Raw genomic sequence first — 13,500 nt, forward strand, 5'->3', positions numbered from 1 at the left:
TGTTTTACTTTTTAAAGGGGTGTTCCGGCCGCTATTTTTTATTTTTTTTTAAGTCAGCAGCTACAAACACTGTAGCTGCTGACTTTTAATAAGGACACTTACCTGTCCAGAGAGCCTGCGATGACGGGCCGCCCTGAGACCGATCCATCCATTGGATCGTCTGCCCGGCGCCGCCATCTTATCGAAGAGAAACAGGCAGTGGAGTCTTGCGGCTTCACTGCCCGTTTCCTACTGCGCATGCGTGAATCGTGCAGCGCTTTGTGAACGGCCTCGTTGTTTTCTGGGACACACACACACGTCCCAGAAGGCAACGAGGCCGCACGCCGAAGAGGAGGAAGCGCTGCTTAATAGGAAGAGGCAGATTAGGAAGACAGCCTGGCAACAGCGGTTTCAGGTAAGTTAAAGCGGGAGTCCGACGTTTTTTTTTTTTTAAAAGCCAGCAGCTACAAATACAGCAGCTGCTGACTTTTAAAATAAGGACACTTACCCGCCCAGCACGCCCGCGATGTCGGCACCCGAAGCCGATCTCTCGATCGTCTCTCGGGTGCTGCCGCCGCCATCTTGGGTATGGGAATTAGGAAGTGGAGCCTTTTCGGCTTCATTTCCCGGTTCCCTACTACGCATGCGCGAGTCGCGCTGCGCAATGAGGATGGACTCCGCTGTCTCTGGGATCTGTGTGTTTCCCAGCAGGCAGCGGGGGACTTTCGGAAAGGGGCGTAGATCTACGCCCCTTTCCGCAGAGAGCTATCCCGGAAGTGGGTGCAAATACCTGTACTGTACAGGTATCTGCACCCCCCTCCCCCCTGAAAGGTGCCAATTGTGGCGCCGGAGGGGGGGAGGGTTCCAATGAGCGGAAGGTCCACTTTAGGGTGGACCTCCGCTTTAAAACATATTTTTTTATATTTTTTAAGAATTTTAATGCCATTTTTTATTTTAGGGTAGCCCTCAACTTTAACATAATTTGGGGCATGCCTTTTTAGGGTTCTTGGCTTCCTCTATATCGGGGGGGGGGGGGTTTAAGGCTGAGCTCAGTGGATTTATGTCTTCTTTCTTCTTAAACGATTCTAAGCCCTTGTACACACGGTCGGAGAATCCGTCGGAATGTGTCCTATCGGACCGTGTTGTCGGATAATCCGACTGTGTGTGGTATGCATCGGACTGATTCCGTCTGAATATCCGTCGGACCCAATTTTCCAACTTGTTGGAAATATTTTCCGACCAACTGGTCCGATCGGACATACTCCGATCATGTGTAGAGAATTTTGATCGGACCAAGTGTCACGCATGCTCAGATCAAATTCCTACATCAAAGCTATTGGCTACTAGCCTGAACGTAGTCCCATCGTAACGAAATTACGTCATCACGTTCTGAAAGATCGGATTTTTCGACAACTTAGGCCGCGTACACACGGGCGGACTGTTCGCCCAACTTTGTCCGCTGAACAGTGTTTGGGCGGACAGTCCGCTCGTGTGTGGGCTTTCAGCGGACAGTTTCAGCGGACAGTTTGACGGACAAGGTTTTTCGGAATTTCCGAAAAACTGTCCGCTGAAACCTTGTTTCAGCGAACAGTCCGCTCGTGTGTAGGCTTGTTCGTCAAACAAAGTTGCGCGCATACTCAGAAAGGATTTTCACGCCGAAAGTTATAATGCAGTGTATAGAACGTCGTATTTTTCGTCCCGTCGTACGTGCCGTTCACGTCATCGCGCACGGTTTCAGCAAACTGTTTGTCCGTCGTGTGTGGCCATGTCCGTCCATGCTAATTTTGAGCGGACTGTTTGCCGAAACTGTTTGACGGACAAAGTTGGGCGAACAGTCCCCGCGTGTGTACGCGGCCTTAGTCCGACCGTGTGTATGCAACAGTTTCGGACAAGATCCGACAGACAAGATCCGACGGATTTGGTTGTCGAAATCACCGACCGTGTGTACAGGGGCTAAAGCTGGCCATACATTATACTAATTTCTCATTCAATTTTCTTTAGATTTACCTTTAAAGTGGTTGTAAACCCTTACAAACCATTTTGACCTACAGGTAAACCTAGATTAAGGCTAAGGCCGCGTACACACGGGCGGACTGTTCGCCCAACTTTGTCCGCTGAACAGTGTTTGGGCGGACAGTCCGCTCGTGTGTGGGCTTTCAGCGGACAGTTTCAGCGGACAGTTGGACGGACAAGGTTTTTCGGAATTTCCGAAAAACTGTCCGCTGAAACCTTGTTTCAGCGAACAGTCCGCTCGTGTGTAGGCTTGTTCGTCAAACAAAGTTGCGCGCATGCTCAGAAAGGATTTTCACGCCGAAAGCTATAATGCAGTGTATAGGACGTCGTATTTTTCGTCCCGTCGTACGTGCCGTTCACGTCATCGCGCACGGTTTCAGCAAACTGTTCGTCCGTCGTGTGTGGCCATGTCCGTCCATGCTAAGTTTGAGCGGACTGTTTGCCGAAACTGTTGGACGGACAAAGTTGGGCGAACAGTCCGCGCGTGTGTACGCGGCCTTACCTGTAGGTCCAAGAAATATCTCCTAAACCTACACAATTTAGGAGATATTTGCCGAAAGACAGGCACCGCTTTCTACAGCGCATGCGCCGTAGACAGTGGTGTGCAGGTGCACTGAGCGTGCCGCAGGTAACGGCGATATGCTGCGAGTGGCGGCTTCCGTGTGCATGCGTGGGAGTGACGTCATCGCGGCTCTGACGAATGATAGCGCCGGAGCAGCGAAACCCACCAAGAAGATGGAGGCTCTGGACTACAGGGGACAGCAGTGACATCGCTGGCTCCTGTGTCAGGTAAGTGACACATAATGGACTACTATGCGATGCAATGCATAGTAGTCCATTATGCTTTACCTTTGCAGGGAATCAAAGAGGAAGTAAACCCATCAGGGTTTACTTCCTCTTTAACTATGTAGGTCAGGGGCCCGCCGGATTGCATACAAATTGAAAGTGTTTAGGTGTGACCTCATATTATATGATTTTGGGAAATCTAAAGGAAAGTTGTACAAGAAAATTGTGTAATGTATGGCCATTCTAAGTAGCACACTAGCAAAACTATAGCTGGCCATACATTGTACAATTTTCTTGTTCAATTTCCTTTAGGCTACTTTCACGCTAAAGCGGTTTACAGGCGCTATAGGGCTAAAAATAGCGCCTGTAAAGCGCCTCTCCTCTCACTCCAGTGTGAAATCCCGAGTTCTTCCACACTTGAGCTCTGCGCTGGTAGGACACTCAAAAAAGTCTTGCAGCCTCATCTTTTAGGCGATGTTGGAGCTCTGTATACACCACTATGTTTACTATGCTTCAGTTAAGACTGAACACAGGAGAGATTGGTACAGATCACTCACTGTGTTCATTCAGAAAAGGAAGGGACCTGTAAATTAAATATTTACTGGTCCCTTCTCCTGATCTCCATCCTGAAGCATCTCCTGCAGCAGCCGGTGGGAGAGGAGAAGAGGGAAGCTGGAAGCACTGCAGGGGGGAGACTGGGGGTGCCAGAAAGCATGGAGAATTGGCACTGCACAGGGTGATTAGGATGTGTCCAAGCACACCCTGTGTGCATGCCTATAGTCAGAACCCACCACTGTCAGGAAATGCCATTATGTCAGTGCCCAGTGCTGTAAGGAAAGGCCTCTGTGTCAGAGCCCAGCACTGTCAGAAATTTCAATATGTCACAGCCAAGCACTGTTGGGAAATGCCACTGTGTCAGAGCCAAGCACTGTCAGGAAATGCCACTTTGTCAGAGCCCAGTGTTGTTGGGAAATGCCATTTTGTCAGAGCCCAGCATTGTCAGGAAATGGCACTTTGTCAGAGCCCAGCGTTGTCGGGAAATGGCACTTTGTCAGAGCCCAGCGTTGTCGGGAAATGGCACTTTGTCAGAGCCCAGCTTTGTCGGGAAATGGCACTTTGTCAGAGCCCAGCTTTGTCGGGAAATGCCACTTTGTCAGAGCCCAGCGTTGTCGGGGAATGCCACTTTGTCAGAGCCCAGCACTGTCAGGAAATGCCACTTTGTCAGAGCCCAGCACTGTCAGGAAATGCCTCTGGTGTCAGAACTCAGCACTCACTCACTCAGGAAAGGCAAATATGTCAGAGCTAAGCTTTGTCTGGAAATGCCATTTTGTCAAAGCCCAGCACTGTCAGAAATTGCAATACGTCAGAGCCCAGCACAATTGGGAAATGCCACTTTGTCAGAGCTCAACATTTTCAGGTAAAGCCACTTTATCATAGCCCAACATAGTCAGGTAATGCCACTGTGTAGAAGCCCAGCATTGCCAGGAAATCTCACAATGCCAGAGAGCCCAGCACTGTTGCCGCTTTGTCAGAATCCAGCAGTTTTAGAAAATGTGTCTTTGTCAGAGTCCAGAACTGTTGGAAAATATCACTTTGCCAGAGCCCAGCACAATTGGGAAATGCCACTTTGTCAGAGCTCAACATTTTAAGGTAAAGCCACTTTATCATAGCCCAACATAGTCAGGTAATGCCACTATGTAGAAGCCAAGCATTGGCAGGAAATCTCACAATGTCAGAGAGCCCAGCACTGTTGCCACTTTGTCAGAATCCAGCAGTGTCAGAAAATGTGTCTTTGTCAGAGTCCAGAACTGTTGGAAAATATCACTTTGCCAGAGCCCAGCACTGTTGGGAAAGTCCACTTTGACAGAGGCAAGCACTAGCAGGAAATGCAACTTTGTTAAAATCCAGCATTGTTGGGAAACGCCACTATGTCAAAGCTTTGCACTGTCAGAAAACGCCACTATGTCAAAGCTTAGCACTGTCAGAAAACACCACTATGTCAAAGCTTAGCACTGTCAGAAAACGCCACTATATCAAAGCTTAGCACTGTCAGAAAACACCACTATATCAAAGCTTAGCGCTGTCAGAAAACACCACTATGTCAAAGCTTAGCACTGTCAGAAAACGCCACTATATCAAAGCTTAGCACTGTCAGAAAACACCACTATATCAAAGCTTAGCACTGTCAGAAAACGCCACTATATCAAAGCTTAGCGCTGTCAGAAAACACCACTATATCAAAGCTTAGCACTGTCAGAAAACACCACTATGTCAAAGCTTAGCACTGTCAGAAAACACCACTATATCAAAGCTTAGCACTGTCAGAAAACGCCACTATGTCAAAGCTTAGCACTGTCAGAAAACACCACTATGTCAAAGCTTAGCACTGTCAGAAAACACCACTATATCAAAGCTTAGCACTGTCAGAAAACGCCACTATGTCAAAGCTTAGCACTGTCAGAAAACACCACTATATCAAAGCTTAGCGCTGTCAGAAAACACCACTATATCAAAGCTTAGCACTGTCAGAAAACGCCACTATGTCAAAGCTTAGCACTGTCAGAAAACACCACTATATCAAAGCTTAGCACTGTCAGAAAACACCACTATGTCAAAGCTTAGCACTGTCAGAAAACGCCACTATATCAAAGCTTAGCACTGTCAGAAAACGCCACTATGTCAAAGCTTAGCACTGTCAGAAAACGCCACTATATCAAAGCTTAGCACTGTCAGAAAACACCACTATATCAAAGCTTAGCGCTGTCAGAAAACACCACTATGTCAAAGCTTAGCACTGTCAGAAAACGCCACTATATCAAAGCTTAGCACTGTCAGAAAACGCCACTATATCAAAGCTTAGCACTGTCAGAAAACACCACTATATCAAAGCTTAGCACTGTCAGAAAACGCCACTATGTCAAAGCTTAGCACTGTCAGAAAACGCCACTATATCAAAGCTTAGCACTGTCAGAAAACACCACTATATCAAAGCTTAGCGCTGTCAGAAAACACCACTATGTCAAAGCTTAGCACTGTCAGAAAACGCCACTATATCAAAGCTTAGCACTGTCAGAAAACGCCACTATGTCAAAGCTTAGCACTGTCAGAAAACGCCACTATGTCAAAGCTTAGCACTGTCAGGATATGTCATTCATTCTTGTCAAAATACCTTATGTGTAACCCATAGCTCCTAATCCAGTGTGTGATTTGGGAATCCAATCTGGGGTGTCAGTAGAAGTTGAGAGCAGTAGACAACCTACAGATTGCCAGCCCAGATCTCTTACCTGCACATATCAATGTGAAATATAGGAAGGTGTATTGTCTTAATTGTGAGATGTGGTGGGTGTGCCAATGCTTGTGGCTTGCATATAGCACAGACGGTGTTTTACAAGAATGAAAGGTATAAGTAGGGTGCTTGTTATCATAGGTATCTTAAATGGACAATTCCACCATAAAGTTTTACATTTTGGTTGTATTGCCCTCTATCAACTGGGCTTTCTAGTTATGTATCTATTCTTTGCTTTGAGAATCCCTCGGGGAGAATGATGGCATTGTGTGGTTTTGCAATAGCTGCTGCTGTTGGGATACACTGGGAATTCTGGTTGGAATATCTCACCAATGGCTCCTCTGAGAGATCCGATGCCAGAAAGGATTAAACTTGTTTGCTGTTATACAAAACTGAATTATTAGTTTTGGGGGGACAGGACAATGGTGACTGGTTCACCTTATGCTGATCCGGGTATGCTGAGCTATAAAACAGAATGGGTACCAGATGTATGGGTATGGGCCTCTGACCAGAGCTTAGTACTGACGGGTCAATTCACAAAATGTACTGCATGCATTACGTCACTGTGTGTTATTTTCATCAATTGCTTAGAAATATCACATTGGTTAATTTACAAAAGGAGATACCACATTCAGTATTTCTTTCTGTATTTTTCCATTTATTACAATAAAAGCGTACAAAAAAAAGTCAATGCCACTATTTGATAGCTCAGCACTTTTGGAAAATGTTGGAGCTTAACATTGTCAGTAAGTGCCACTGTGGCAGAGCTTAGCACTGTCAGGAATACCCACTAATACAGAGATTAGCAATGTAAGGAGACTCCTCTATGTCAGAGGTCAGAGCTTAGCACTGTCAGAAACCGCCAGTATGGCAGAGCTTAGCACTGTCAGGAAATACCACTATGGCAGAGCTTAGCACTGTCAGAAACCGCCAGTATGGCAGAGCTTAGCACTGTCAGGAAATACCACTATGGCAGAGCTTAGCACTGTCAGAAACCGCCAGTATGGCAGAGCTTAGCACTGTCAAAAAATGCCAGTATGGCAGAGCTTAGCACTGTCAGGAAACACCTCTGTCAGAGGTCAGAGCCTAGTACTGTCAGGAAACGCCAGTATGGCAGAGCTTAGTACTGTCAAGGAATACCACTATGGCAGAGTTTATCACTGTCAGGAAATGCCACTTTGGCAGAGAGTAGCACTCTTGGAAAACACCACTATGGCAGAGCTTAGCACTGCAAGCAAACGCTACTATGGCAGAGCTTAGCACTGTCAGGGAATACCACTATGGCAGAGCCAGATGAGAACTTAGCACTGTTAGGAAATGCCAGTATGGCAGAGCTTAGCATGGTCAGGAAATGCCAGTATGGCAGAGATTAGCATGGTCAGGAAACACCACTGTGGCAGAGCTTAGCACTGTCAGAAAATGCCACTATGTTAGAGCTTAACATTGGAAGAAAATGCCATTATGCCAAAGCTTAGCACAGTCGGAAAACGCCACTTTGGCAAAGCCCAGTTAATGTCAAGTGTCCGTAAACCTCCTGCCACATGGAATGTACAGTATGTAAACATCAATGAGTATATCAAACCAATTAGCACTACTTTAAATTATCCCTGACTTCTGCCCGGAGAGTTCTATGAGGTCTCTATTGAAAAAATCAGGAGAGAGAAATAAGGCATACTACAGATTTATAGGAAATACAGGCGATTAATACTGAAATATTTATTTTATATGAAAATATGTCAATTTCAAATCTATGTGACATTTATGTGTGAAATTTTATATTTTCACATGGATGTGAGAAAAGGTAACAAATTCACCCTAAATCTCCTAAGCTATCTACTGACACACATCAGTTTTGAAAATATAAAAATAATTTTTTCCCAAAAACACTTCGATTTATTTCCACTTACTGTAAAAAAGTAAAGCTGGCCAAACATGGATCGAAATTTGTTTGGTTCAGCAGGGACTGGCAGAGATTCAACCCCTGTATGGGCAGGCTGATGGTACCCAAATCGATCCATCAATCAACTTGGGTGTAACAAGCATGTTGTATTTTTTACATTTGATTACTGCTGGCAGTTATATAGCAACTAGCAGCCATCATTGTGTTCTGCCTGCCAGGATGGCTGGCGGCTGGTGTTTTTTTTTTTTGGGGGGGGTGGCCAGCAGCGCAGGACTAAGACCCCCCCCCCCCCCGGCGGCACGGCACTAGCGAAACATCCCCGCTGTCTGTCGGTCACTCCTTACCCCATCTAGGGGGCGGGGTGTGGGCAGCTGCTCCAGTGCCTCCTCTAGCACGGTGGGTGGGCCCCATCTAGGTGACGGTTGCGAGGTGTGGGTAGCGGCTCCGCTGTCCCCTTTAGCACAGTGGGTGGACCCATTCTAGGTGGCAGGTGGCGAGGTGCGGGCAGCGGCTCCGGTGGCGTCCGCTCCTCCAGCAGCTTCTGCCATGCGTCTTCACTCTCTTCCTCCTAAGCACTAGGCGTCCAATAGGATCGCGTGATGTTTTGGACAATCGGGAAACAGGTCTCACGACCCGCTTCCTGATTGGCGGGGAGGAGTTTTAGTGTGAAAATAGAAAATATTAATTTGCCATCGTAACACAACTGAGTGGACTTTGGGCGCAGTACTCTGTGCCCGGAGCCCACCCTTTTTTAAAGCCTATTAAAACCTCTGGCTCTAATCACGTACTTAAACCCCCCCCCCCCCAATTGGAATCCATGGTCCAGCGCCCTGTATGCAGATCAGGGGGCTGAATGCATGGATGGGGGGGTTGGGTATCGCCCGTGTGCCCCTAATAGACGGGCCGCCACTGTTTCCACCCATGGTGGAAGGAATGAGAATCAAATCATCTACTGGCTGCTTGAAGCCCAGACAAAGTCATCAAGGTATTTGCATAATTCCCCATAAGAGCCAGTCTATAGCTTGCATCGGGGCTGAGGGCTCTTAAGAGGAGTACTGAGGCAGGGAGCTGTAATGTTTTCAGGCAGTTATGTACAGCACTTTGCCGGCGCCCTCTAGAAGTGCATTCGTGAGGTCAGACACTGATGTTGGACGAGAAGGCCTGGCTTTCAGTCTCCGCTGTAATTTATCCCAAAGGTGTTCTATCTGATTGAGGCCAGCCAAGTTCCTCCACCCCAAACTTGCTCATCCATCTCTTTATGGACCTTGCTTTGTGCACTGGTGCGTATTCATGTTGGAACGGGAAGGGGCCATCTCCAAACTGTCCCCACAAAGTTGGGATCAATTGTCCAAAATGTCTTGGTATGTGGCGCCTCAGAAGCTCCCTTTGTTGGAACTAAGGGGCGAAGCCCAACACCTGAAAAACAACCCCACACCATAATCCCCCCCCCCCTCCACCAAATGATTTGGACCAGTGCACAAAGGAAGGTTCATAAAGACATGGATGAGCAAGTTTGGGGTGGAGGAACTTGACTGGCCTGCCGAGAGTCCTGACCAAACACCTTTGGGATGAATTTGAGCGGAGACTTCGAGCCAGGCCTTCTTGTCCAACATAAGTGCCTGAACTCAGAAATGTGCTTCTGGAAGAATGGTGAAACATTCCCATAGACACATCTCCTAAACCTTGTGGACGGCCTTCCCAGAAGAGTTGAAGCTGTTATAGCTGCAAAGGGCAGAGCCAACTCAATATTGAACCCTACGGACTAAGACTGGGATGCCATTAAAGCGGGGCTCCACCCTAAAGTGGAACCTCCGCTCATCGGAACCCTCCCCCCCCCCCGGCGCCACAATTGGCACCTTTCAGGGGGGAGGGGGGTGCAGATACCTGTATAGTACAGGTGTTTGCACCCACTTACGGCGTAGATATCCGCAGAATCTGCGGATATTTACGCCACTTTCTGCGGGTCCCCCGCTGTCTGCTGGGAAACACACGGATCCCAGGGACAGCGGGGACCATCCTTATTGCGCAGCGCGATTCGCGCATGCGCAGTAGGGAACCGGGAAGTGAAGCCGCAAGGCTCCACTTCCTGATTCCCATACTCAAGATGGAGGCGGCAGGACCCGACAGACGATCGAGAGATCGGCTTCGGGTGCCGACATCGCGGGCGCGCTGGGCGGGTAAGTGTCCTTATTTTAAAAGTCAGCAGCTGCAGTATTTGTAGCCGCTGACTTTAATAAAAAAAAAAAAAAAAAACGCCAAACTCCCGCTTTAAAACTCATGTGTGTGTAAAGGCAGGTGTCCCAATACTTTTGGTAATATAATGTATATAGTACTAAGTGGCTCTGAAATTGTACATAAATGAAGGTAGTCCTTGGAATAAGGTTTTCTTTGTGTCTAATTTCTATTTGTAGTGTATTGTCCCTTTCTATATTTCTGTCATTCACAATACTCACGGCTCTTCTTTCTTTGGACTTTTAGCAAGGTTTCCTGAGTCGTCGCTTGAAGAGCTCTATAAAGAGGACAAAGAGTCAACCCAAGCTAGATCGGACCAGCAGCTTTCGGCAGATCCTCCCTCGTTTCCGGAGTGCTGACCATGACAGGTGAGGACTCCGACCTCCCATAACTTAAAGGGAAAGTCTACTTCTGCAGAGAGTGAATATCTGGAGTTATCATTACAGCATTTATCCTAAAATAATTGATGTAACTTCCACATTTCTATGTGCTGACTGGTCTTCATTTTTGTCACTTTAATATACTGTATATAGACAGGGCCGTCTTTAAGGCAGGGCAAAAGGGGCAGCTGCCCTGGGCCCTGTCATTGTTGTGGGGCCCAAAGAAGCTGCCTCATACATGCCAACTATCCCAGTTTAAATTCCCTTGTCCCTTGAAGTTTTAGTCCTGTGCTGTGTCCTGATATCTCAGTGTGAAGTGCTGCTACTAATGCTGCCCAGCTCTGCCCTATTGTTGTGTATAGATGACTCACCTGCAGACCCTGTGCTTACATGTAAATAACCGGCATTCATATGTAAATAGCAGTGCCATGCATATATAAATAGTTGAGGCCAACGACATTGATATGTAAATAAAGGCAGCATTCATATGTATATCATGCCCCCCTGCAGTGAGGACATGATGTGCTGTAACCTATAGCAACCAGTGAGCAGTATTACTGTACAGTAATCTCTAGCAGCCAATCAACAAGCAGAAATCATGTGCTGTAACCTCTAGCAACGAATCAGTGAGCCTTAAGGAGTGCTGTAACCTCTAGCAACCAGTCAGTAAGCAATATGCTGTAACCTCTGGCAACCAATCGCTGCCTGATCTGATACAGTAAACTTTTTTTAAAGTTTTTTTAAGTCTATCTGCTATTTATTGTATGTCTCGGAGAAGGTGGAGAGTGAAATTGCATGGGGTGAGGGGGGCCCTAAGAAAATTTTTGCCCAGGGTCCAATCAATATTAAAGACGGCCCTGTATATAGACATGTCTATATCAGACAATAGAGGAAGAGCAAATTAGCTACTTAACTGATTGTAAACCTTTAAAATGAAAAACAAAGCATATGATTCTATAGTGTGTACTAACCTCAATCCAAAGCACATAGAGGGTTATTTACTAAAGGAAAATCCACTTTTCACTGAAAGTGCACTTGGAAGTACAGTCGCTGTGGATCCGAGGGGGACATGCAAGGAAAATAAAAAACAACATTTTGGCTTGCACATGATTGGATGATAAAATCAGCAGAGCTTCCCCTCATTTCAGATCTACCCCTTAGATGTAGAATGACTGCATTTCCAAGTGCACTTTCAGTGCAAAGTGGATTTTCCTTAAGTGTGTGGTTCCTATCTGCACTTTCTTCCCTCTGCTATCTTCATGAGGCACGTCTGAAAGTCTATGCCAGGGGTCTCCAAACTGCGGCCCGGGGCCCAGATGCAGCCCTTTGCTTGCTTTTATACAGCCCTTGGGGCACTATTTCATCCACTGATGCCAACAATCATCGCTCCCAACTGTCCCTGATTTGGAGGGACTGTCCCTGATTTGGAGCAATGTCCCTCTGTGCCTCATTCCTCCTCATTTGTCCCTCATTTTTGTCTGATCTCTATAGTTGTATATAAAATGCACTTTTTATCTTTCGAAAAGTGTTTCTCAGTGCTAAACCTTTCATCCAAATTCTAATTTGCTGCATTGTACATTTTAAAAGCCAATATAAAGGAATAGAAGTGGTAAAAAAAGCCCCTGTGGATTTAATTAACCTTTTTTTTTTTGGTTAATTCTCCTTTAAGGGGGTGTGGCAGGAGGCGTGTCCTATGCCTACATACATTTGGTAGTAGGTGTCCTTCATTCCCATCTCAAAATGTTGGAAGGTATGCCAACAATGGGGCATAGTTCCTCCCACTGACACCAACAATGGGGGGGGGGGCACAATTCTTCTTAATGACTCAAATAATGATATCAATGATAGGGCCCAATTCCTCTCAATGATGGGGCCCAATTCCTCTCAATGATAGGGCCCAATGACATCAATGATGGGGCCCAATGACATCAATGATGGGGCCCAATTCCTCTCAATGATGGGGCCCAATTCCTCTCAATGATAGGGCCCAATGACATCAATAATGGGGCCCAATGACATCAATGATGGGGCCCAATTCCTCTCAATGATGGGGCCCAATGACATCAATGATGGGGCCCAATTCCTCTCAATGATAGGGCCCAATGACATCGATGATGGGGCCCAATTCCTCTCAATGATAGGGCCCAATGACATCAATGATGGGGCCCAATTCCTCTCAATGATAGGGCCCAATGACATCAATGATGGGGCCCAATTCCTCTCAATGATAGGGCCCAATGACATCAATGATGGGGCCCAATTCCTCTCAATGATAGGGCGCAATGACATCAATGATGGGGCCCAATTCCTCTCAATGATAGGGCCCAATGACATCAATGATGGGGCCCAATTCCTCTCAATGATAGGGCGCAATGACATCAATGATGGGGCCCAATTCCTCTCAATGATAGGGCCCAATGACATCAATGATGGGGCCCAATTCCTCTCAATGATAGGGCCCAATGACATCAATGATGGGGCCCAATTCCTCTCAATGATGGGGCACAATGACATCAACGATGGGGAACAATTTCTCACACTTACACCAATAGTGGGACGCAATTGCCTTCACTGAAACAATGGGGCATTATTTTTTCCGCTGACTTGGGACCTTTTCTACTCCCACTGGACACAATCCGGCCCTCCTAAAATCTGAAGGACAGTAAACTGGCCCTTTGTTTATAAAGTTTGGAGACCCCTGGTCTATGCAGACACCAGACAATCCCAGGAGGTTGGCCCACCCCCCACATCCAGCACACAGCAGGTGAATGAAAGCCTCAGCTTGTCATGTTTCCCTAGGGAAAGGACACACCACCCCTCTAAACAGCCACATTTTATTTTATTTATTTCAGGTACTTATATAGCGCCATCAATTTACGCAGCGCTTTACATATACATTGTACATTCCTCAAGGAGCTTACAAC

At 46.7% G+C, this 13,500-nt stretch overlaps 1 protein-coding gene across 15 annotated transcripts in view; it reads left to right on the plus strand.

Annotated features, from left to right (window-relative positions):
- SYNGAP1 (synaptic Ras GTPase activating protein 1) overlaps positions 1–13,500 on the plus strand; it is a 562,775-nt gene that overhangs the window by 314,192 nt on the left and 235,083 nt on the right. For all 15 annotated transcript variants that reach the window (XM_077484719.1, XM_077484711.1, XM_077484717.1 and 12 more), the window contains one exon: positions 10,443–10,564. In XM_077484719.1, the coding sequence (XP_077340845.1) occupies positions 10,443–10,564 (122 nt within the window). The remainder of the gene's footprint in view (positions 1–10,442; positions 10,565–13,500) is intronic.

Source organism: Lithobates pipiens, unplaced genomic scaffold, assembly GCF_037356315.1.
Source record: "Lithobates pipiens isolate NorthernLeopardFrog02 unplaced genomic scaffold, aLitPip1_a1.2 Scaffold_1, whole genome shotgun sequence".
In the NCBI taxonomy this organism is placed as follows: domain Eukaryota; kingdom Metazoa; phylum Chordata; class Amphibia; order Anura; family Ranidae; genus Lithobates; species Lithobates pipiens.